General features: G+C 42.4%; 1 protein-coding gene across 21 annotated transcripts in view; it reads right to left on the bottom strand.

Annotated features, from left to right (window-relative positions):
- The window catches only part of NRXN3 (neurexin 3), a 1015491-nt gene that overhangs the window by 930547 nt on the left and 58252 nt on the right, over nt 1-26692 (bottom strand). For all 21 annotated transcript variants that reach the window (XM_051806312.1, XM_051806340.1, XM_051806317.1 and 18 more), the window contains exon 2: nt 9596-10844. In XM_051806312.1, coding sequence (XP_051662272.1) covers nt 9596-10304 — 709 coding nt within the window. In that variant the 5' untranslated portion in view covers nt 10305-10844. The remainder of the gene's footprint in view (nt 1-9595; nt 10845-26692) is intronic.

The following is a 26692-nucleotide window of genomic DNA, read 5'->3' on the forward strand; positions in this document are numbered from 1 at the left end:
TTACATCTTAAACAAAGTCAGAATTCAGAAATTCTACAAAATAAAAATACATCGCTTTTTCTGCGGATTGTCAGCCAAATCAGTATTTTTTTTCTAAATATTTTGATCTGAATGAAACCACCATTTCTCACGAGTAAAACATTTCCAATCTGTCTGATTCTGATGTGTCTTAGCTGGTCAAAAAGTAACCACGCATCTTTCGTTCAAACATGCCACAAGACAGGGCGGGCAAACACCAGACTGCCTTACAGATACATTTCTGTGTAGGATGCAAAGTAGAGATAATGTATATAGGTATATAGGTCTCCTATCTGGAGATAAAAAAAACCAGCAAGCTTTGGAATTTGTCGTAGATGCAAGTTGAGACACAACTGAGCGTTTCAGCTAAAGCAATGAAGGAAAATAGAGAATTTAGGAGAAGACAGTCAGCAAGCTAAATTACAATTTGGAGCCCTACTTTATTCAATGAAGAAAAATAAAATCAGATCTCCAACACCACAGTGTCCACTAGAGGAACTCTGAAGGAGGATTTTGCCATTTCCTGCAGCATCCACTGTTTAATCAGAGGGTCTTCTAAACAATAACAAACTTATAGTCTTAACAATATCATCATATGGCTACCTTCCAAGTTGCTGTGATCGCATAGCTACCAGTACCTAATCTGTCAAATTTTCAGCTAGATATGCCTGTATGAGCTGCACCTAATCTTTGACACTAATATAAACATACCTCTAGCTCTGGTTATCCTGAGAGATATAACAATGCTACTGCTTCATGATGGCAATATATTGATCCATAATTTTTTATGTTCATCCATCTCCTGTTATCTTCCTTAAAAGTCAAAGCTATGTGAATTACAAGGACCTGCACAGATCTCCAATTACACCAGAGATCTGGTAGGCATCATGCAGGCTGGTCCATTTGCCCCCTGCCTCCTACTAAACCAAGTCCCACGGCAGGTCTCACAGAAGCCACGGAGAAAAAGGTAAAAGACAGAAATAAAAGCACAGAAATTCTGAATATTTTCCCAGTTTTTTTCTTTTAGGTAGTCCTAGATAGGCAATTTAATTTTCTCTCTTCTTCACATATCTCACTTTTTTCTTTTTCCCCTGATCTTTTTTATCAGTAATTTATTAAGGAATTATTACATATACTTCTTCCCCATTTAAAAACAATCTTTGGGGAATATAAGCAATTTCAGCCATATGCAGAAAGGAACTTAAGGAATTTAGCTGCAAACACCACTGAATTATGAAATTTGCAGATCACAACACAAGCCACTCTCTTTACTGCTAGCCATCTCCGCCCCAACTGTTGTTTCTGACCAGTCTCAGTGGACAAACATGCATTTAGTTCCAAGGATTTCTCCTATATTTCCTTGAAAAGAAAGGTACTGAGAGGCACTCCGACCCTGAAAGCCAGGCTTGCAAGATGGAAGCAGCAGGAAAGACCAGAAAATCAAAAGCATGCCTGCAGGGACACACCAGAGGTTTAGAAAACTCAGTGTCATTTTTCTCAAGTATTAAGGCAACAAACCACAAAGAAATGAAAATCCACCCAAGAGATTACAGAGTCCAAGAAAGGATTCTGAATAAATGCAGCAGCCAAGCAAACTACAGGGCCTGACAGCAGCATTAGAGATTGAAGCCTGGTTTTAACGTACAGCTCAAATTTCTACATCTACCAAGGAGCTGCTTCTTCCTTTCTGATAAAGGTCTCTTGCCAAATACTCAGAGCCAAACCCAGTCCATTATATCCACTTGGGTTACTTAATCAGTCATATTCCATGAGTAAGAGGAGGAAGATCACATCTCACAGCAAAATTCCAAAAGCCAAGTATCCCTTTCCTCCTTGGCCTACATTGCAAACTGCAGGCCAGTTACAAATACACCTGCTGTATCTAATAAGCAGAGTTGTTTTGATGAGAGTTGAGGAAAAGAAAGAAGATTTTTACCCACCCTTTCAATGCCTTAGAACCACAAAACACTTGCCAGCTTTGTGCTAACTAAACACTCAGAAACAATCCAGTGGGCTTTCTTCTCTGCTGTCCTGCTTTTTATGCAATGATTCATACAGGAACAGAGGAAGTGCAATCTCTGCCATTCTGCTCGGGTACCCTTTAAGCTCTCTTTGCTCTCTTTGCTCTTCCTGACAGCACAAGGTCAAGGCAAGTCTAGAGCATGGAGGGTGAAAGCAGCAGGCTGAAATGAGCAGCCACAGCAGGAAGAGTGCCAATGCAGACAGGTAGGCAGAGGTGGGTCACTGTACAAGGAAAAGCATCTGATCAGCATTTGTGGTTCATGGCAGAGGACACTTGGGGGAAGTCAATGGAGTACATGGGTCAGATACAAAAAAAAAAAAAAAAAAGTCAAAAGCTCTCTTTCTCTCATTGCTCTGACCAGCACCCTGCAGTGCAGCATCTGCTCCATGTCACCGACAGGGAAGAGGCTATGCTGCTGCTCAGGTTCTGTCTTTACCAGCACAACTGCAGCCTGGCCTGGGAAGAGTCTGAGTACTCATAGTGTGACACTGCACACAGCAGCAGGAAATGGGGAGATTTCTGTTGAAAAAAAAGATGAGTGCTCCTCAAGGATGGACACTTAACAAGGAAAACCACCTTAATTTCCAACTGCAAGCCAAGTTAAAAAACAATCAAACCAGGTCATCCTACAGGGTGTTCATGATTGTCATGCTAAGATATTTATATGTCTCTATCACTGTCATACAGAAGCATATGGGATTCTTAATACCTGGAGGTACAGAAGCCCCACTGGCTACATATTTCAGATATGGAAACTGAGACACAGAGGGTAACCAGGTACATATCCCCTGCAAAGAAAGGTCAATTGATTCAGTCTTGAGTCTTTTAGTCTGCCAGCAAATCACTCTGGGGACACAGAAAGCCTGTGGCAGAAATGGAAATTAGCCTCTTAGGTGCTAACACTCTTAAGACCAGACCATTCAAGTCCTGCTGCCCCACTCCACTTTCTTTACATGGTATACTTTGGTATCTACAGAATAATGAGGTGAACAAGTGTACATACAGACAGGGTCTGGAGAGCTGACACAGCATAACTGGCAATGGTGCCAGCAACACAGAATATGAATCTAGTGTACTTAGGTCCCAGCCCTACTTCACAGCAAACACATTAAAATACAAACCAGTTCTGCATCAAGTAGACTGTGACATCCACAGTCCTCCCTCCCTCCTCATATCTACTTCTCTCAGCCCTTGGGCTGTTTTGCACCCATTTGCCAGCTCCTGGACCTGTTCACAGATGGAAGAAGGGTAGGTGTACAATGGCAGTGAGCCTGTCTGCAATGAAGGATTATGGGAGAGACACACACACACCCAGAAGCCACACTGCTATCTCCAGACAGCAATAACATGGCAGTTGCCTTGCTTTTTATAGGGAGAGAAAGAAGCTTTTCTGTCCATCGAAGTTAAAAGTGGGTTAGCAATGAAACAAGAAGTAAAGGGAAATCAGAAGTTGGCCCAGGACAAGTGGCCATTCTACCATTTCATCACATGGATTACCACCTTTTCCTGCACCAGGAAACACTCATTGCTGAGGTCGACGTGCAGAGGCGCATCTTCTCTTAGTAGTGACAGAGTGTGCTGGACAGATGTGCTCCTCATCCGATTCTTTCCCCGGAGCTTCGTGGCGCCGTTTCCAGCATCCTAAAGGTATCTGGGAGGATTGCTGCCCTCCATTTTCCACCAAAACATAACAAAAATTACCCTGTGGCAAATGCTGTGCACACCTCCATACTGCAATAAGGATGAAAGCAACAGCTACAGCATGTGCTGTCTTGCTTGGGGCTATATTTACTGCTGATTGACCTCTATGACAAGCTGCCAGCTCAGCAGAAGCCTGTACAGTAACAATAAATCAACTCTCCCCCCCCTTTTTTTAGGGCAAAACCAAAAGAAAATAAACCTTTCTTCTGAACCATAAGTCCAAATCAGAAATTTCTGACTCTGCTCACTTTCATAATTATTATTGGTTACTTTCATTTCAATCTTTCTTAAGCAATGCCCAAAAATTCCAGTTTAATTCCTGGCTGTTCACACTATGGGACAGAGTCTGGTCTATGGGACAGCAGGCTGGTCTATGGGCTGACAGAGAAAGCTGGTATCCAGATTCCAGCTAGATTTAGTCCTCCAGAAGCTTGCTCAGCCCATTCAAATCTACTCTTTGCAATAACCAAGAACTGTTCTCTTATACTATCAGGCAAGTAAAACCAATACAGAACAGCTGATGTAAACAGTCTGTATGAACTATGGGTTACTATTTATAAAGTAACATTTTGATCCCCTTTTTTTCCCCCTGAGTTCTACTCTCTCCTGGTCCACAAATTATTCTTGCTCTTTACCAGTTCCACCTCACACCAAATAGCAATCTCCTTTGTACCCAACCACCACCTGCTTCATTTTATCAGAGGAGATGTCCAAGCCTTGCCTAACTGAGAGCTTTAACTTCTTTCTTGCCTGAGGTCTGCAGCTGATCTGCAATCAAGCAGAAAAGGATTGTAGTCTCATGGTCATCTATAATACAGGAGGGTGAAACAAGAAGAATATAGCTGTCAGCATGTATTGCAGATAGACTATTTGAATCAATGGCACTCGCCACGCAGAGTCCTGTAATCTCCCTGACGCTCCCCTGCATTAAAAGCAGGGGAGACCACAAAACAAATCCAGCTAGCTCTGGAGTTGCAGGCAGTCTATGCTTAGTGAAGGAACATGGGTCCTAGGCATCTTCTGTGAAAGGGTATGTAGGATACAAATTCAAATTCTGAGGCTCCCGCTCAGTATTAATATTAATCATTAAGAATAACAAATGGTGCTTAGACTGCACTTTGGAGTTTCAAAGCACTTTACATAAACATCAATTAATATCTTAACACATTGTCTTTCTCTGGTGTTCATCTGGCAATACATAAAAAAATTTACAACCAGACTGGAAAAAATATTATAATTTTAAATATGACCAAAGGAACTTAAACCAGGAAGAATGAGCAAGAGAAAGAGAGGAGGAAAAACAAATTGCTGCAAAATTAAGTCACGAGCAGAGTTCTTACCACTTTCTGCCTGATGGCCAGTGCTGTGACATGAGAAGTAACATAAAACAGCAGATTTGCCCCTTGCAATATTTACTCCACAGACCTTGAAGACCATCAATTCTAGAGTTTTGCACTGGTGAGTGAAGATCCGGGCTCCTCCAAAGTGTGTCCTAGAGCTGTCTGCTGTCCTCTACAACAGCAGAGCAGAAGACCAAACAAAGGGCCTGCAACTGTTTATTGCTGGTGAATTCAACAAAAACCAATTTATATTCATCTATCAAGGAATATGCAAATGGAAGCAAATATTGTGGTCATGTTCATTTGTTTCTGATTACAAAATGTATGTAAATGTATATGCAAATTAAGTGCAACCATCAGGCTCATGATAAAGGGCCAAACTAGCCCCCCCCCCCGTATTATAAAGATTAGGGTGGCTGGAAGGGAGATACAGTGACTGCAAGAGAGGCTAAGCAGTCCCTTCAAATACAGCCAAGACTGGGCTGCTGCGAAGGGGCAGGAGGAGGATAAATCCTGCAGTAACTTGTCACTTTAAACGAAGCTGAGGGACTATAGAAAAATCTGTTCCCGCTGCAGTTAAAAGTGTGATAATTACAGAGCAACGGGCTCCTCTGTCATTCAGCAGGCAGCATCCCCAGGAAATCTTGCTCTGTAATCAAGGGAAGAGGTGCAATCAAGCCCCTATTCAGGCTTCGTTTAGAAACAGCCCCTGCAGGCAAGACAAAGGCTTCAGCATGGTGCTTTGTGAAGTTGGTGATCACATCAACATCTTGGTTCTGCAACTACAAGCAGTGAGTGTCATTTCTAAGCACATCTTCTGTTCACCTTTTCTCACCAAGTCCAGAAGGAGACTTGGAAGAGGGGTGAAGTCTTGTGCCAAAATACAGCAGTGTTGGAGAAAGAGAAAATTTCTTGCAGACTGACAGCGTGATCCTGAATGAGCAGATAGGAACATGCTCATCTGGCTTCTCCAGCAGTTCAGTTTGCAAAATTTGCATGGGGAAGGTTTTGTTGGTGTTTTTTTCTAGCAACATAAATGTATCTGTGCTGCTCAAATTCTACAGGAACATCATTCTCTTGGCAGCAGCCTGATCCCACAGAGACTGATGAGGTTTATTAGAGGATAAGATGTCTCTGAGTTCAGCTTTCACGTCTAATGCCACCATTGCCCAGAAACATACAAACTAATTGCTACTCAAATCAGCCATCCTTTGTACCCTACAGAGCTGTCAGATTCAATGAACCAGTTTACTCCAACTGCAATAAAAATAGTCTCACATTTTATTCAAAACAGCCAACCCTTACAAACTGTGCACGCATTTGCACTCCCACTGTATAAACTCAGACACAGAAATCGTACCTGCTCAGCTACCCATCTGGGCGTGTGGCTGCCGTGATAGACACAATCCTGCTAACTCCAGATGCACATGAAGTGCCAAAAGCTTTTCTGCACATTGGGGGCACATTCCAGACAGGATTCCTAGTCTTATCTCAATATGGAGTGGTTGTTCTCTGTTGGCATTCACTATAACTGGAACTGCACTTGGACTTACAGTAGCCCCTAATACTGTAAATGGAGCTTCAATCCGTCACACTACAGAATCAGCAGGTTCCACTCTCTATTTATTTCTTATATCTCTGGCCACAGAATAAACAAGTTTGCTGTGGTTTTACTATCTGCAGGCATGGGTATCAGTCAATAGCCAAGTAATGGCCTGGACACTGTCAAAAGAACTCATTATTAAAAAAGTACATATCACATTTAGCTGTTCAAACAGAACTTGTTATTGATCAGATCCCACCAGTTCCCAGTATAAGAGCCAACTCTGGTGACAAAATGAAAATCCGCACACAGACTACAGACTAGTAAATACTGTAACGGAGTTAAGGATCCCCCCAAAAAGAGAGCTGTTGATATCCGGTTGAAAGAGCACATCTTTTTCAAAAATGAGACTAGGAATAAAATAACCATGTTATTTCTGCAAACATCCAGAGGCAGGATAAGAAAACAAAACAAAAGCAACAGTTCTGACAACAAACATCTCAATCTCTTTGGGGGGAAAAAAGCAAACAAAGAAAATACAAGTTGTTTAATGGCCAATCAAGCCACAGGCGGGAAGTGCCTGTATGTAGTTGTGCCATTCCTGCCACATCCTACTGTTTATCAGTGGAGGTTCTGCCACACTCACAGAATTGAAAGACAACATCTTTGGAGTTTGTTGTATTTTTCAAAGTCAGATAAAAAGGCAGCTAAACTTAATTTGTACCTGTTTTGTTTTCTTGCCACTTCTCTTTGTCTGCTTGTTTCCACTTACTACACAGCTTTTCTTTTGTTTTTCCCCTTCTCACAATCTGCACAGACAGTGGAACATTTTTCAGCGACAGCATTTAACACAAAGAAATCACCACTGCTACAGCATAAAGGAGTCATAAAAGAAGGTTGATTATAAAATTCTAATGTAAACCAAATATACACGATTTAGTAAGAAACGAGAAAACAAGAACCAAACAAGATAATGACTGTGGAAATCTCTACATTTGATCCATTGCAAAAGTCGTCTGTGCAGTATCTTCTCTGAGAGTGAACAGACACCAGCTAAGAGTAAGTTAAAAATGTTTACTTAAGAAGGCACATCGTGACAAACTTCTTTGCTCACCCTTAATAGAAGGTTCGGCTGGAAACTGATGAATCACTATAGGAAACAAACAACAATGGTGACTCACAGCTTCAAAAGGTAACAATAGCACTGCTTGATCCATGGTGTCTACAACAGAAATGTCCCTGGATTCACTAGAAGATGGATTTCAGATTGTTCCACCCATCCAGGAAATGCAGAAACTCCACCACCTGAGCCCTGGTTAGAGCTCTCACAATTGCCCCACAGGTACATGGAATTCCTGCTCACTTACACTCTTTTCTCAAGATGTTCACTGAAAACCACATGCAGTTATGCCTTGAGCAGCTCCCGTGGAGTCTGGATCCAATGGCCCATCACTAGAAAGAGCCTTATAACTTTATGTTTCAGGGTCCACATGCCTGTGTTGTTCTTAAATCTTCTATCACCATAACTGGCATTTAGATATGAGGTGTGTTTGCTCTCTAAGCAAACACTCCGAGGCCCAGCTCCTGAACTGCCCAGTCACACCCAGCAGTCTCTACAGCCCCATGTAACTCATGGCTCAAGCACAGAAAACAGTGCTGGCTCATTATTAGTTTGGACCTAATCAGTTCAGAGCAAACAGCTAGAAAGAATTTTGGTGTTCAGGACTTCACAGGCTCACAACTCCTGTCTAATGGTCATGTACTGTTACTGTGTTGTTTGGATATAAAGACAAATTTTTTATTATCATTAAAATGACCTGAAAATGAATGTACATATGGATGCTATGTCTATTTTTCAAACCTTCCCTTCCTATAAAAACATATTTGCTTCTCCATCTATACTGCAAACATAAGCTGTAGGGCTTTTGGTTTGAATATCAAGAGTATAAGGACTATTTTCAGCACTTCTCACATTCTAGATACTAAACTCCGGTTAATCTAGTTTCATTGCCAAAATAAGTAAACAAATGTTAGTTGTGAAAATACATTATTGCAAGTATTTCTATTTTGACAAAATTTCAGGGTGGGGGTTTTTTCCCTTGAGAATGGACACTTCTTGTCCAGGTTTAATCTTTGGCTTAAACTGTTGTGTTTAATGCCAAATGTCACAAAAAATGGTGTGATGAGATTCTCAAACTCACACTGGGACTTCCAGTTGACTTACTTAAGTCTCCTGCACATACAGAGTTAATTACCATCACACTGCTAAAGACTAAGGGAAAAACCCTGAAATACACTTCAGCATGGGGTTTGCATGACTTAAAACTTTCAGACTCAAACTCTATAAGAGAGTAGAAACAATGTAGAAACACACAAATCCCTCTTCTCTTTGCAACACTAAGATCAATTTAAAAAGCAATTTAAGCAATTTAATCAAGGATGCTAAAACAACCAAGGTGCCATTCAGCAATTAGTATGCAAGCAATTCAAGGGAAGCATGGGGCTTCCACAGACTAGCAACAGCCAACATCAAATAACATATGCAATGCCGTGTCAATCAGTTACATTAGCCATATATACATGGTTCCTGTTTGCTGACACTTCAATCAGTTTTCAGGGACACAGGGTAGTGGAATAGCCATTGCTTTTACCAACACTAACCTAGGGTACGTCTGTATTTACCAATTATGTTCTCTACCCTTTTTAAGAAGTTGCTGATGAAATGAATGATGATGATGAAAATCTGTCCATGCTACAAATGCAGCATCCTTTCAGAAAGGTGCTTCTTGCAATTGTTCATGCTATCTACTCCCACTTCATTACTTCCAGCTGAAATAGGAATGGTGGAACTTTTTAATTCCTCTGATAACCACAAGCAGGAATAAGAACTCCGTCATAGCCCTGCTAAATAACAAATTAACTCTTTGGATTATGTAAAGATCAATGGGAAGCATGGAAGTATTCTCTTACCTTCAGAACACAGCTTGCCAGCATATCCAGTGGCTGAACAGTCACAGTGTGGCTCGCCATCCAGAAGGAAGCAAGTGCCACCATTTTCACAGGGGTTTTCTGAGCAAAGTCCTTCCATTTCCAGTCGGACCCCTTGACTACCCAGGAGCTGTGGCTCAGAGTTGCCATATTTCAGATCCAGGATAAATCCTTGAAATGGAGGCTCACTCAGAACACCATCGAGAGTCAAGGCAGCAGGACGGATGTCCAGTGGGACTCCACCAACAAAAAGGTCACTGACGATATTCATATACTGGCGTTGTGGACGCACCTCACCCGGCTTGGCCTCGCCATCCAGCACTAGCACCGTCCGAAGGTGATTGCGGCTGACCATCAGGAAGTGCCAGTTGCTGTCATTTACCTGCTTGTCTGTGATAACTGTTGTCTCTGCACAGTCCACACTGAACTGCAGCTGGATGCGCCCATCAACAAGGGACAGACAGAGGAAGTCACAGACACCACCATCATCAAAATAGAGAAGCAGCCCAGCAGAGACGTTGGTCTTGAACTGGAAGCTGAGTTCGCTCCTAGTGCTGGCATCCCAGCGGAGGTAGCGGGCCCACTGGTTGGGGATGCCCATGAACTCCAGACCCAAAGAGAGACCCAGCAAGGAGCCCAGCAGCAAACTCACCTTCAAGGTGAAGTAGACAGAATGCAGAGTGAAGCCCATTGTTTCAACCTGCTCTTCCCTAGGAGAAAAACAGAAGCCACACTACTGGGAGGAGAACCCCAGCAGTCAATACCAAGTGCTAAATCCAAAGAGAAGAGGAGGAGAGCAGAAAGAGTGACAGAGTGGGAGAGTAAGTGGAAAGTGAGCACGTTCACGTGACCAAGAGGAAATGTCTCCTCCGCAGGGAAAGATCTCAATTATCCTTTAGGACTCAGAGGCTTTTATCTCAGAAGTACAGGATACATGAAGAGACTTCTCCAGATGGTGGGCAAAATAACCCACAGTGATTTGTTTTGGTAGAACACAAAGGTGATACTGGTGTTCCAGAAGTAAGGAAAGGCAGAGCTGAAGTCCAAGCCTAAAATTCTTGTTTTCTAGAAGTGATGACAATATTGACGGTGGTGGCAGTGAGATAGAAGAGAGAGTGAATTCATAAAGCATGTGAACCTCAAGAGGGCAAAAATAAAGTCAATCTTCATGATGCACTGGTGGATACCCAGCCCATAACTCACTGCTTGGCACTCACGGAGCTTGCAGGACCTGTGGGGCCAAGAGAAGAAAGGGAGGGAGAAGTTAGTCCTATTACTCACCATATCTTTACCATGAAGCTTATTAACATCTTGTGCAATAACTCATTTACATTTCTTGATACTCTAGACACTCCTTCATGCTTGCAATTGGCTATGCAGTTCTCCAAAGCAGCAGGGACATCTATGTTCTAAAAACTAAGAGGACTAATAGAGAACTCACAAAGTGATCTGCACACATAACAATGCTGAGCAATGTAAAGACACACCATATTATTTAACATTTATTAATGGATGCAGTCTCATTGACTTAACTGAGAAATGGTGCTGGAGCTTTCCCATGAAAATGCTTAGGGCAAAGACCAGAGTTCCTTAGAGTTTAGAAGCTGATACAGGGCGAGAGAAGACATTATTCAAACTTCCCATTCCATTGCCTTCATTATGCTTTCTAGCACACCAAGCAAGCATTAGAGAAGACAACCCTGCTGTCAGCCTGTCATGCAATAGCTGCTTTTACTTTACATGTCTCATACACTTCAGAAACTCCAACAGGGACCTCTGCAACCTGGAAACATGTGCTATGTAAATTATATATGGCAACCTGCAGCTTAGATGACAGCAAACTTGCAGCTTAGATGCTAAGAACTGTCTAAACACTTAACCACTTACCCCGGTCTAGTTGTTTGGCAAAAAGGCCAAATTCACCCCTAACTAACAGCACACAATTGCAATTGCCTTTTCTGAGTTACATCTGTTAACACTGGAATTTAACTCACTTCTGAATATTTGCATGCGAGTGACTGTATGCCTAGTGTAGGAGGATGTTTTAAGTGACAGGTAAAGAAGACAGCACAAAGCTCATTCCTTGAAAAGTCTACCTAAAAGGAAAGTAAGTTTTCTATCAACAGATGTGTTTGTTCACAAAGATGGGTTGGGCACAAGAACAGCTCTGGGAATGGCTAACATTAGCATAGATACAAAGCAGGAAAGGAGGTGATGAGAGAATCAAGGTCTTGAGCCTCACAGAAGCCAGGATGAACACAGCTTTCACAAACTGGAACACAAATATTGTGAGGGAAAAATATTTTGTGCTGTGGACAATGAGAGTTGTTTGGGCTGCTGTTGCTCACAGCAGATGCCTTTCATCCCCACTGCCCACCTTGCTCTGAAGGAGAAGGCCCACAGACACTGCAGAAACAGTCAGTGCTGAAAAGTTTCTGTTTGGTAAGGGCAGAGGTCGAGCTGGAGCAGAACCACTAGGAAACCCAGGGGAGAGTTCACCCAGTCACAGCCTCGCCTGCCTTAGCAACCTGCAGAAGCCATAAGTCTCCAGAGCTGTCAGTCTGATAAATTTAGCCAGCATGAAAAAAACAAGTCACTTAGAAAACAAAAGAGATCAATTAAAAGAAAACCCGCAAGTTGGAGAGAAATGTGAGCTTTCAGTGCCCAGTGGAAACCAGGCCTGTTCCCTGCAGCTGCCTGAGTGGAGTGTGTTATCTAAACTGCTATAAACACAAATAAAATCAAGTCAAAACCAGAGGGAAGATAATTCCTTTTAATTGTTAACAGTTTGGCTGATAATAATGGAAGGAGGGAAAAGGAGGTGTTAGGAGAGGTGTAAAATGGAAAAAAAAAATCACAGATCCAAATGCTCAAATCGTTTGTCTTCCAAATAATCATGATGCTGGCTCAACTGATGGGGGTGTTGGGGGGCATTGAAAAATCAGTTGGAAAAAAAAATTATGTGGCTGTTGTTTATTTACCTTTCTTCTCTGTGCTCCCTAGAGGATCCACTAAAATAGCCCATGATTTACAGAGAAGGAGAATAGAGTGAGAGGAAGGTAAGTGTGAAAAGTGATGACCCAAGCCTGGAGTTACTGATGAGATGGGAACAGGAATATCATAATGTGTGTAAATTAGCCAGCAATGTGCTTCCAACAGCTCACAGGTTCACAGTTCCCTGAAACATTTACCACCACCACAGCAAAATTCACTGCTCCATCAGACAGCTCTATGCTCACCCTGAACTGAGAAGGGAGACAAGCCCAGTATGGCATCAACCACTCACAGAGAATTCAATGCAGCAGAGTTCTCACCCAACCTTTAAGTTCTCCTGGGCAGGGTGAATTGCACAATTTGCATCAAAGCCAGCCCTCAGTCTTACTACATTTCTCTACCTGTTTTAAAAGACCAACTCTTTGATAACCAGTGAAAGATGCTGTAAATCACAGCAGCAGCAGGTGTGAACATGATAGATAACCACAGCTGAGATGTGTATGTCCATGTACAGTTCAAACACCTGTCCAAAATGCCTACCAATCTCTCCCAACCCCAGGCTGCTGAAACCCTGTGTTATACACACAAAGAATCTCGGTCTCCATGGGTCGCTTCAATCCTTGGGTTATTTCAAAGTTACAGTGAAGGGAGTAGGCTACCTCTGTGGTACAGATTTCTGTAACGATACAAATTCATCAGGAGAATACAAAAGGCACAGTTAAAAAGGGAAACCAGGCAGAAATGGTTAAATAGGAATAGCATTGTTGAAAGAGGGAAGCCGAGGCAATCCCTCTCTGTTTTGATTGAGAGAAGCCAAGGCAATCCCTTCCTAGCTGTTTTGAAAGAAGACAGTGCCTGCTCTGTTTCAGAAGAGGAAGATGACACAAAAAACATGAAATATAGGTGTCACTGCTGGGTGCTTCATTGCCTTTTAGACACTGCAGCTCAGATTTTGGGAAGGCTGCCCACACCCAGCCACTAACAGGTTGGGGCCATCTGTGGTTCCTCCAGAGTTCTGTCATCACACGTCATTCCTGACTCACGGCACTTCCCATTATTCCAGTTTTGTGTCTCACACAGTAAAGTCTGTGAGAGCAAATCTCAATACATAGTAGCAGGGTCTTCAAGAAAAACTCAGAAGACCCAGTGCCCTTTATCGCAGCAGGCAGGATCTGAATCCTAACCTAGAGAATAAATCCTGACACACCAGTTCTGTGTGCCTCACCCATTCTCACAATGATTCTCCAAGATACACTGAGAATGAATAATTTTCTGCTTTACCATTTTATTTTTAGCATAAATACTACCCTAGCAGCCTCATACAGCACACTGCTACCATAGCAATACATTACAGTTTGGGACAATAACTATAGAATCCCAGATTATTTTCTTACATATTTTAACTCTGAGAAATCTCAAACGTTGTCACAGCATGATCACATCTTGCAAAAGAAGACTTCATGATGGACACCAGCAAGCGAGTTAACTCCACTGCACTTCCAACAGCTTGTACTGCCTCCCCGGCCCGGCCGAGAGCTGCGACAGCGAGGAACCTGCACACTGAACAGATGGCTCAGCACCTCGCACACGCAAAACCCACCGCAGGAAACACACCCACTTGCATTATTGAAACGTCCCACTCGCAGGACCGACGGAGCTGCACAAGTTCCCCAGCTGGGGAAGGGAGGCCCCCCCACCGCCGTGCCATGGGCAAGTGCTACCCAACCACCGCACACTTTCCCAAACTTGACAGCAGCCTATTAATGCCGGGTCAGAGCCATCTGCTCAGCAGCCCACAGAGGGGGTCTCGCCCTTGCTTTGGAGTGGCTCTCAACTGCTTATCAGCTGTATGTGGAGAGTGAGTGACATTATCTAATTGCCAACTAATTTCCATAATTACTGACTGGCACACTCTGTATGCAGGGTTAATATCTTTGAAAACGTCTCGCAACAGACCTGCTTAGGAAAGAGGGTGAAAAGCTGGGCACAGTGCTGCTCCGCAGCTTATTTACCCAACTGCACAGAAAGGTTGCAGGAGATGGGTTTGTCACTCCCTGCCCTCCCTCCCCCACTACCTCCCTCTCTGGTTGCTAATTGCTTGGGGATGGACTTATTTGTATTTGAAAGCGTAATTTTCAGCAATTTCTAGTGCAGAAAGAAGAAGAGAGTTAGATTAAGCCAAAGATAGGCTAGCTTCCCTTGCTAGCCCTTCCCTTCCCTGCCACTGCAGCCCAATGCAAAGCTGGAAGTCCTATTATTCCACATCAGGATGCTGGACAAAATCCCATCAACACACTGATATGAAAGGTTTACAAGCCTCCCCAGTTTTCTACTCCCTTCCGTAACTGGAAGTATTCATTATGTCACACTTCGAGTGGAAGGAAAAATATGCACTGGTCACCTAAGGTCCATGTATTAATACCCCACGGGAACTCACTTTTGTCCATGCCTTCACTGTAAAATAAACAAAATCCAATGGCTTTCTTTATCTCCCTGGCCCTAAAGAAGCAGAGGAGTTTTAGGAAGGGGTAAACAGGATCCTAATTTGGCTCTGCGTCCATGTGTGTTCCCACAATTGCCCCGAAGCACAGCAATCAGCTCATTACAGCTCTATGACATATGTTGCCCAAAATAATCCAGTAAAATTCACAATCAATAACTGATATTAAAAGTCAAGCTTGTTAGCAGCAGAGAAATGGCGAATTAATAGTATTTATACAGTCTGTCTTCACTCATCCAGTTCCCTAGTGAACAATGGGCTCCTTTTGGCTAATGCTTTAAGTGTGGGTCTCCTCAGAGCCCCCTATCTCTTATGTGGAAATCTTTCTGCCTGGTCTATCCCCAGCTGAATTGTGGCTAAAAACAAAGGGTGAAAGAATAACAAAAAAAAATAACCCTTCCAATGAAAAATGTAGATGTGAAAACTGTGAGTTGCTACTGTCGCTGCGGAAAAAAAAAGCACAAAAATCCTCCCATACACAGCATCCTCAGCAAGGATGCATGGTGAGATGTTTACAGAGAACTGAGAGGGGACATGGAGGGTTTGAAATTCAAGAGACTAGAGAAAACCACAGGGATTAATTTAGTTTTTAATTCCTCTAGCAGCATTTGCATCTCAGCAATAAATCTGGACACTGCATCATCCCCTTGCTGGGATGGAGAGGACTCTGGGTGGTGCCAGGGGAGCTGAGCTGAAAGAACTAGGATGAAGATAGAGGCAAACAGCTTCTATCTTCACACAGTTCTACGATTCTCTTACCAAGGGAGACTTTGGTGGCACTACATTGCTCAGAGGGGTCAGGGGTAAGATAAGATGGGCTCTGCTTAGTGAAGAGGTTGGAAATACAACTGAAAATGGGGATTAGCCTTGCAAAGAGTTGAACACATCTAGGTCCTGCTGAAGTTGGCAGAACTTCATGGGATCTTACATTACTGGCTTACTGGCTGCAGGGAGAGAAACAGAAGAGGAAACAGTGAGATTTAGGGCTTTATCTTGGATGTAGAGAAACATGCACATGAAGGCCAATATCTTAAAATTAGGGACTGGGGGTGACACAGAGAACTTGTTGACTTCTTTTGGATAGTTTCCAGGGATATAATATTCATACCAGTCTCTAACATCATTGTGAGAACCACACATGCCTTTGCCCCACTCCAAGCCCAAGGAGAAGATGTATTCTCCTGTGTTCACTGGTTCTTCCCACCACTAACATATATTGCAGACTTAGCTTTTCCTTCTTGAAAGTAGATATGGAGTTACCCAATTATTACCTAAATTCAGCACAGAGCTCCCTAGGACACAGTGGTAAAAAAACTGTATCAAGCAAAAGGCAAGGAAAATAAAGGGTCTGGGGTTGCAGTTCAAGAGTATCCTCTTAAAGTAAAAAAACCCCTAGACTATAAAGCTAGAATTAGTTTTTCTTTGCTTCCCTGTAGTGGATTAGCATATGCACATGCACATTCATACACCATAAATTGTAATGTGTAGGTAAGTGGTTGGCTGGTTGCTTTCCTGGTACCTGGGCATGTGATTTGCAATCAGTTTAAGCCCATTCCCCTTCTTCTCCCCATTCCTAGTTCTCACTCAGGGAGGGCAAGAATGACTGCTTATGACAAGTGTAACCTTGGAGCTCACCTCCAGAAACACTGTGTAATACCCAAACTAGGCACCTATCTATGGGGGAGCTGAGCTCACCTGCACTGGCAAGACACACAGCTGAAATGCCACCAGCAGCCTCAAAAGGGATTTGAGCAAGCTAATAAAGTGCTTAGTGCATAAAGCAGCATGGGGCTATGGCAGCACAGCCTCACTTCAGACCCATCAGGCTGGAAAGTCATCTGATTGTTGAAAGGGTTAACATTTTATCATAATCACCCTTCGACATTTTTACACCCTGCACCTATTTAAACAAACAGCTTAGAACCAGAGCTTTTCAAATCTACACTGGAAGAAGAAGGGTTAAAAAACCCACAAGGAATCTCCTGACTCCCTACTTAAACACTCTCCCCACCCCACAAGAGGAGGCCATCTAGTCCAGGAGAGTGACCTTTAACTAGCCTACCTAGCCCAGGCTCAGCATGACTGCAATTTACAGACCATTTCAGCTCTCCAGCTTTCTTAACACAAAGAAGAAAAATCAAAACCCAAGCACAATGGAAAAGAAAGAAAGAGAGAAAATAACCCTGCAGAGCAATCATGTCTAGGGCTGCTCTGATGGCTTTCTGTTCCCTTCCAGGACACAGAAATGACTCCCAGTGTGTTAATTACTCCCATTACCACAAACTCTCCGCTAACAAGGACTAGCTAAAAGGAAGCGTTGGCAGCAGCTGAGCAGTTATTGCTCTGTACTGCGACACAGGAGAAACCAGACTCCCCCATCTCTGAGCCAGTACTAACCAGGAGAGCGATTTCTGCAAAACTCAACAGCCTTTTATAGTAATTCCCATGGCAGCTGCACTGGGAACACTGGCCTTCCCTCAATTCCACCATCCTTAAAAGAGAACAAAGAATACCTGCCTTTATAAAGACTTTGAAATTCAACAGTTGGAGAGCTCTGAATCATTATCATTTATTTTACTCCTTCTGTAGTTGGTCTGTCTCCACACCCAATATCCTCTCCTTTCTGCTACCAAGAAGCCTGGACAGATCTGTAGCGTTGTTTATTCTGCCAGATCCTAATATATCAAATGCAAAGTCAGTAGCTGCACACATGATAGCAGGGAATGTTAGCAGGGAATTTGGCAAATTCACAGTGCTAGAATTACTATCAAGGCAAAACTTCTTCCAGAGCCCGTATTTGACACATACATAGTATTTCCATTTTCTTTTAATAAAAATCAAGTCTTTTAAAAATGTACTTATCATTACTGAAAAGTCACCAATGTCTGAAAATGAGGCTGCTTCCAAGAAGATTTTCCTAAGATTATCAGTGTAGAATGGGTTTACTTTTCCTCCAAAATGTATTTGATACTGCAGAGGCAGGCTACTATTAGACACTCCACAGAGGAGAGACACATTGTGAGGAACTCCCAACTTCGAAGCAAGAGGAGAAAAGTCACTGATGCACTGCTTTGTCAGTTACTTAACTTCAGGAAAAGGTACAAAGCACAAAAAGCAACAACAAAATAAAACTAATCGTTGGCACACCAAGCAATAATACCTTGCTCTTCCTAGCTGTCTATCCACCTGCTTCTTCCTTTCATATGCATTTTTAAGTTCTTCGCAAGCAAGAACATTTTCTTTTCTGTCTGGCAGAATCTAGCACAACACAGTCAAGAACAGAGCTACTAGGCACTGCACATGTGATTGTGATTTTCTGTACTTGAGTTAGTACTAAAATGCCTTTATAGTGCAGTCGACATATAGGGAAAAAAAGGAAGAAAAAAGCTTAAAAGGACTGTCAGAAAGACTACAATAAGAACAAAGTTAAAACTCATTTTGTCATTCACTTACAGATTATAGTCAATTCACACTTTTCAACATATTTTACACTCCTGAGCCTGACTTCTGGTAAGTAAGAGAAGTTTTCATGTTTTTAAATGTTGTGATAGTATATTACAAAGACAGGAGGCAGATGCAATCAAGTCTGTTATTGTACTAAAAACATAACATGTATAGAGGGGGACACTGCACCTGGCCACACTTTCCTGTCATTAGTATGGTCAGTAATTAATTTAGATCATTTCCTATAGTCTGCTGGCTCACAGGAAGATAAGCACCATATACTTGAAAAGGAAATAAGGGGCCCGCAGACATCTTGCAATTTACAGTGGATTTTCCCATTATGTAACACATTAGGTTTTTGTTCTCAGACAACTGCAAGAGAAGTGTAGGGAATACAACAAAGGTCTCTATGTAACTTTTGTTGACCTCACCAAGGCTTTCGATACTGTGAGCAGATTTTGGAACGTTTAGGTTGTCCCCTCAAGTTCCTTAAAATGATCATCTCACTCCACGAGGATCAGCACGGCCAAGTCAGATATGGCAATGCACTTTCTGAGCCCTTTCTAATTACCAATGGTGTGAAACAAGACTGCGTTCTCGCACCAACCATATTCACAATCTTTTTCAGCATGATGCTCCAAAGGGCCACGGCAGACCTCGATGAAGATGATGGTATCTACATTCGATACCGTACTGATGGAAGCCTATTCAACCTAAGGCGACTGAAGGCCCACACTAAGACCTTAAATCATCTTGTCTGGGAGCTGCTTTATGCTGATGACGCCGCCCTTGTTGCCCACACAGAAGCAGCTCTGCAGTGTTTAACATCCTGCTTTGCAGATGCTGCTGAGCTCTTTGGGCTGGAAGTCAGCTTAAAGAAGACAAAGACTCTCTATCAACCGGCTCCTCAGGAAGTCTTCCATCATCCCCATATCACCATTGGCGAATCAGAGCTCAGATCAGTCCAGTAGTTTAATTACCATCATCTCCTCGGATGGTGAGATTGACAGAGAGATAGAGAACAGGTTAGCAAAGGCATAGAGTGCTTTCGGAAAGTTTCATAAAAGAGTTTGGTGAAATAAACACTTGAAGAAAAGCACCAAGATCAGTGTTTACAGAGCCATAGTGCTGTCTACTCTCTTATATGGATCTGAATCATGGGTCATTTACCGCCACCACCTGCAATTCCTAGAACGCTTCCATCAACGCTGCCTCCATACAATCCTAAACATCCACTGGTCAGATTATGTGACCAATACATCTGTTCTAGAACAGGCAGCAGTCACAAGTATAGAAGCCATGTTGACGAGAACACAGCTGCAATGGGCAGGGCACGTCTCCAGGATGAAGGACCACCACCTCCCTAAGATCTTGCTTTATGGTGAACTTGCCACTGGTTGCTGCAAGAGAGGAGCCCCGATGAAAAGATACAAGGACTCCCTGAAACAACATCTCAGCCTTGGCCATACTGATCAACATAACTGGTCTACTCTGGCCTCCAGTCGGGAGGTCTGGAGACACACCATCTATAACGCTGCTGATGTTTTTGAGAAAGCACACAGGGTCACTCTCGAGGAGACAAGACAATGCAGAAAGAATCGTGCCTTGCAGAATATACCACCTAAGGAGTCTTTCTGCTGTGCCTTTTGCAACCGGACGTGTCTATCTCATATTGGTCTTTTTAGCCACCAATGCGCCTGTAACAAACATGGGTAGTGCCCTTCCCAAATCTTCATTCGTGAAGCCCAGCCATGAAATTAAATGAAATGAGCACTTTGTTTTCTTGTAACTTCAGAATCTCATGCAAAAATTTATACTCAGCTTCCAGCAAAGCAAATAAAAACACCTAAACCTAGCAAAAGGTGTTTAGAAATTGTCCAGAGCACAGGCAATGCTAAGCTCAGTCCCTAAGCTCCTTAAACAGTCGAAGTTCGGTTTACAAACCAAATCCCTTTCAGGGAGCCCAGTTAAGCATTGGAACTGAAGCATGAGGGATCCATATTCACACAGCTCTCACACTGACTGATGCTGACAAACACAGGGAGCAGACACTGGTGCCCTGGTAAGTGCTCAAGAAGTCTACAGGCACTGTGAGATTAGGTCTCTTCTTTTTGAACCCCATTCCTCCCTTATCACTAGCTCCAGAAATATGTTGCTTTTGGTGGGTGTATACACAGTGGTGGCCTGGGAATTCCCTGCCACGGGAAATCAATGCATTCTTCCAGCTGTCTGCTGTTTTCATCCTCTGATATACAAAATTCCTGCCAAAATTCACTCCACCCCATCCCCATTTCTACTTAAGGGTAACTGGGGGGACATGATTAGCAGTTACGTATAGATAGGTTTCTCAGCTGTAGCATGCTGGGGAAATGAAGGTGGAAATCTTTGCCAAGACAGACTCCTTGTAAAAATCTTTAAGGGTCAGTGTCTTGGCTGGAAAAGGATAATACTTTAAATGACTGAGGATATTGAAAACTTTCCAGATCATCAAATAAAATACTTGTAGCTCTGCACGACAGGGGTCAGTTTCTAAACTGACCAGGAATTATGGGACAGGTAAGAAATAAACTAAGCACGCTGTGCTTGCATGGAGTCATTTCAGCCTGGCCTGTGCCTGCAGCAGTACATGGTGATCTGTCAGTGTGCACCAAGCAATCTTCCACCTAACCTAGACTGCCTGCTGGCAAGGCTGGAATAACAAACTTGTCACTGCCGCAGCAATGGCCTCACAACTAAGGACTGAAACAGCTCCAGTAAAGGCTACCTAGGATCCTGAGCCCTAGGGACGCTCAAAGTAAAATACAGGGATTTTGGCAGAATGTGTTTTGAAAGGAAGGCTGTTTGATCAGATAATTTTAGGCTTAAGAACCCCGTGAGCCCAAGAGCCCAGAGACTGGGACAAGTTACACACACAACAGGGTTTTCATTATTGTTTTTTAATTCATCTACATCTTCTTGGATTGTATTTTCGTACTTCACACTATTTTGCCCTATAAGTTTTCTCTTTAATTGTGTCTTTTCCTCAGAAACTTGGTGCTCTGAAATGCAGAAACAAACATTAAGATGTGCAAAACAAAAGGATTTCTACAAAATTCAAGTATAAAGGATTCATCTGCTTATTTCAGTGGGACCACCTAATTATGAGGTAATGACATTTTCTGGAGTAAGCAAAACACTAGAAGCCAAAAAGGCAGGGAATGTGCACACGTAGCAAAGTGTAAAAGGAATATACACAGGGTGACAAGGAGGCAGACATTAGCTAAAACAAGAAGTCTAGAGGCTGGACAGTCCTGAGCTGTCAGAAGTACTTGGGCATGACTGCAGGAAGGTGGGGGAAGAGTATAGTTTCCTGATACATTTTAAAACGAACCTGAATAAAAACAAAAGGAAAGAGTAAAAGAAAATAACCATTCAACACCTGAGAAGCAGACTGGGGGCACTGCACAGCACTCTTCATTCTCTCCCTGCATCAAAACCCTAAACCCAGCAGTGTGCCAGGGCCACGGACCCAGGAAGCAAAGTCTGTCAGCCAGCTTAATACCTCACATGAGCTCAGGGGGGGAAAAAAAAAGCTAACTAGAAGTACAGAGGAAATGAACGCCCTTAGAAATTATTTCAAATTTTCTAATGGAGTATTTTAGCACCACTGGAGAAGACGTCTCTTTATTTAAGCATTAGTTGCTACATATTGATAAATCAATCACACTTGGTAGATTTAGAAAGACTTAAAAGATATATATTCTCCTGCAAATGTTCCTTTAAAAGTCAGATGGTATTTTAAAGAGCTTCCAGCCTTGGGACTCACAGTGCAGTGCCCTGGAAGACAATTGACATTCTGAGTGACTGGGCTGCGAATTCAAAATCCCAACTCGACCTGCTCAAGTCAGGATTCAAACTCACATATTTTAAAAATAGGAAAGGAAAAGAAAAAAGAAAAAAAGACAGTGCAGGGAAAATACTTGAATTCCTGCAGCTCCCCAGTCCAGAATTTCTCAGGTTACAGATGTGATAGTGGCTCAGGGAATATCTCTGTACTGTACTCCATATCTGCATGGGACATATTTTGTGATTTGCTATACTAAATACGAATCTCTGAATGGTTGGCAATACAGCTGACAAGGGATGATTGTTTGTTATTGAAAGCCACTAGTGAAAATGAAAAGAACATTTATTTATACTGAGGTGCTTTAATTGAATTTTCTATTTTTAATTGAAAAATTAAATATTCTACCTTACCTAGCTTTGGATATAGTAACTTCCAGTCATTATTTGCCCTTTAGTTTTATTTCTTCTGGGAAAGGAGTATAGAATAGAAAAAGTGGGAAAACTGAGACTGCTATATAAATAGCTTCATTCCTAGCAACTGCATAACTTTTCATTTCAAATCAATTTTAAATGTATTTCCCTCCCTCTCAACAAAAAAAATCTGAAAATTCTGAATAATACATCCTTTCTGCTAACATTGTTTTCACATTCTGAAAAGCCATTATTTTGACAAAAACATTATGAGCAGTTCTTTCTAGCAGCACCCACTTTTTCCCCTTCATACCAAGCCCTGCACTCAGCTCAGCATGCATCTGGGAAGTTCCTCATAGCTCTAGAGATTCATCACGAGGCAGTGATGGGTCTCACTCTACTTTGGCACCAATTTTCATCTCCTTGTTCCACATACAGCTTTTGCTAGCTGGTGGCAAACTGGAAGCCAATGAGAAATGCTGCAGGATTAGCCCCAGTTTCTAAATTAAACAGCACAAATTCCCTCTCCAGGAGCAACAATAATCTTTCTGCTGTCCACCAATAAGGCAAGCAAGGAAAAGAACAAACAGTAATACTCCTTTTTACACCTAAGAAGACACTCTGCCTAGGATATAGCTAAAACATGTGGGCGGGAAAAAAATTCACTAGTGAGAGCACTCATTCCTGGGTAGACTGAGCACTCCAGTCTCCCACCCCACACCTGCCAAGAGTACAAAAATAAGTATGGGAGAAACAGAAGGAAAAGCTTTTCTAATCAACACTCACAAGGAAGATACCTGAAGTGATAACCTGGCAGAACTTCTGTTTCCAAATTACATTGAGTAACTGAGATTTAGAAGTAACTAATGAAAATGATTTCTTGGTACCACAGGCAACAGATGGTTCCTGCAAAATGCCAGGTGCCAGATTCTAGGCCAAACCTCTCCCCCATGTAACTTCATCACACATTAATTTAACTCACTTTATCTATAGCACTTAGTTATTGACTGACAATATTTTGCTGCTCAGTAATAAGATTCATTCAATAAGCTTCATGTTCTAGCAGTCAGAGTGCATGCATGAGTCAAAATAAGGAGGCTCATGACCTGTTTTTGTGGCCTTAGGCAAAGTGCTCTTTCAGAGGATATAGCTAGGACTACAGCAGCCACATAGTAAAGTTTAATTAGTGATCATAAAGTGCTCAAACCACTCAAAAGACAAGCTAACGTAAGAGCAACCTATCTTCCTTTATGGCATTAACAGTCCACCCTCAAATTAAGTAAGGGAAGATGCATCTATAAAACATAGCAGATTTTCTTTCATTACTCTTGATAGCTCAGTTCCAAAGAAGCACAGGTTTACCCAGCAGGGAGAAAGGTAGGGCAATGGTGGGGAGTAGGGAAGCCTTCATCTGCCTCAACTCCTGATCCTCCTCCAGTTGCCCTCTCACTCCACCTGCACCAGAGAGCTTTTTCAGAGCACAACAGCACAGTCGTGTACAGCTGACAGGTCTGCACCTCCCTGGGGACTGCCATGCCCAGCTATATGATACCTCCCTCCTGTGATACAACACAGGAAACTGGGGCACTCACGTTCCCCACTTAAATACAAATCAAGTGAATCTGTACATTGGCTGCTCTGCGTTTTAAGTGGGAATCACGGCCCACAGTTCATGCATGGCTCAATCAGGAGAAATGCAACCCCTCTTTCCCCTAAAAACTCCCTAAGGGAGAACTCATCTCTGGGGTTCCAAAAACAGGCAGTCAACCATGTGGGAAAAAATAGGTACATTTAAGTCCATTTTTGACTAGTGGTCATCTAAACTATCTGAGGCTCAGAGGAAGGGAAAGTGTAAAGTCAGGCAGACTTCTTGTATGCAGCACTGCCCAGCACTAAGGATCAGCTAAGTACAACTATTTAAGCTTGCTTTATAGACTCCACTTTTCTGAGGCTTTTAAAAGCCAAAAATAAAGGCAAAGTAAAAAGACATGCATCTAACAGGAGAAAGTCCTTCTGTGCATTTAATTAAGATCTAAATAAAGAGGGAAAGCTACAAATAGCATGCTTGTATATTTAAGTCAGCATTATGAAAAAATACGAGGTTTTAGATACACTTAATTATGAACATTGTTTAAAAAAAAAAGAAAGCTACTTTCAAAGCAGCTGGTTTTCAAATATGTGCAATGTGTACTACTGGAAAAAGTAAAAGTGTCTCCACAGTTTACAGGAAAGAGAAGACATATATCACTGTAAACTCCTTTACAGAATCCCTAATGTAGGATTTCCTACAGAATTAAATGAAAAAAGGAAAAGGATATGGAAAACCTGTGAGTCTTCCGATTACCTCACAAATACAGGCTAGAAGTAGTCACCTGTTAAAAAATACATGTCTATAAAAGTATACAGTTACTCTGCAGCACTGAGCCAGTCTGTTGCCTTGGACTACAGCTCACTCTTGGCTTTCTGTCAGACGCCTCCCAAGAGAATCCTGTACAGCTTCACTATGACCAACACTGCTCATCCAGGGTAGCAGAATTAGAGGCATTCAAAGTATATCTCCTAAAATATATATTCCCAATAGCTTTTTTCAACTAGTGGAAGAAACTAAGATTGCAACTGTACCAAGCTACACCTGCCATTCACTACTCAATTAGTTGATTTTAAACCACAGGACTGCAGGCTGTTTTATGATGATGAAAATAAAGTCTGAGTTAACAGTACCATAGAGGCAGGAGTGCATGATTGAGCAGAGGAGGAAGGCAATAGTAGTGTTCAGCAGAACATTTAGGTAGGTAGTAGCAATAAAGTCAGAAAAATTATTTAAGCAGCAATGCTGGGGAGAAAAAAAAATAAAAGGAAAAAAAACCCCACACCACAGTGATTCAATTGATTTCACAGACTTCAAGAACAAACTTCCCTTAATCTTCACACCCATAATAGCTAAGAATCCTAAAACCCACAGGGACATCTTCCTCTTCAGACATTCATCCCCAGCAGACTCTGCAACACTCCCCAACAATTTTCTCTGCTGAGAAAATTCTCCTGTTGAAGGATTTTCCTGAGACACCAGCCAGAAACTGGTGCCTCCAGCCACCCCAGCCAGTGCATCCTCTTTTAGTACTTTCAGACTTAAAACACAAGACCCTGCACATAGGAATTAGCCTGTCTTTGTTGCAGTAACTTTGCATTAAGAGAGGTTGGCATGTGCTCCCTCATTTCCTCCTCACCGGAGTCTTGCTTCAATGTTGTCTCATACTGCCCACTGCCAGGGTGGAAGTCAGGCTCCTGCTTAGTCATTTTACATCCTACTCCTCAACACCTAAACACACATTCACACACTTTTAGTAAAGCCATCCATCTCCTCTCCACTTCAGTCTTGGCTATAACCTAAAAACTGGAGGCCACATTCCCCTTCTCCAGACCACTGTGGCTTTCAGAGCACTCCCTGCCCTAGCCCTCTTATGAGTTGAGGAGCACCAGCGCTTCCATGTCTCTTCACAGAGATACCAGCTGGAGTCTGGTGAATGTCTTCCAGACTTCTTCTAGGTGGGATAACCAGAACTGCACGGAGGCAGAAGATGTATCATATTGAGTTGGGAATTTGATGGGGTTTATAATGCAAAAAGAAACCCAATTAATTTAGAAATAGGAGATGTCCACAAAAAACACCCAAGGTACCCCAGCATACCACTCAGTTTAATCTGCAGTCCCTACTAACCTGGAATTTCCTCTGGTTCATTTATAGCTTACATCTTGGAGATGTTCAAGTGCATAACACTAAGTAATGTGATTAGAATTGATCCACTGAGTCTACTATCCTGCCCCAAGGGAACAATTACAGTATATTTTAAGGACAAAATTAAAGCACTTGATTTTGAACCAGAGATCCACAGGTGAAAAGCCAT

The sequence above is a fragment of the Manacus candei genome, unplaced genomic scaffold (genome assembly GCF_025592945.1).
Source record: "Manacus candei isolate 608988 ecotype Guabito, Panama unplaced genomic scaffold, ASM2559294v1 h1tg000067l, whole genome shotgun sequence".
Classification (NCBI taxonomy): domain Eukaryota; kingdom Metazoa; phylum Chordata; class Aves; order Passeriformes; family Pipridae; genus Manacus; species Manacus candei.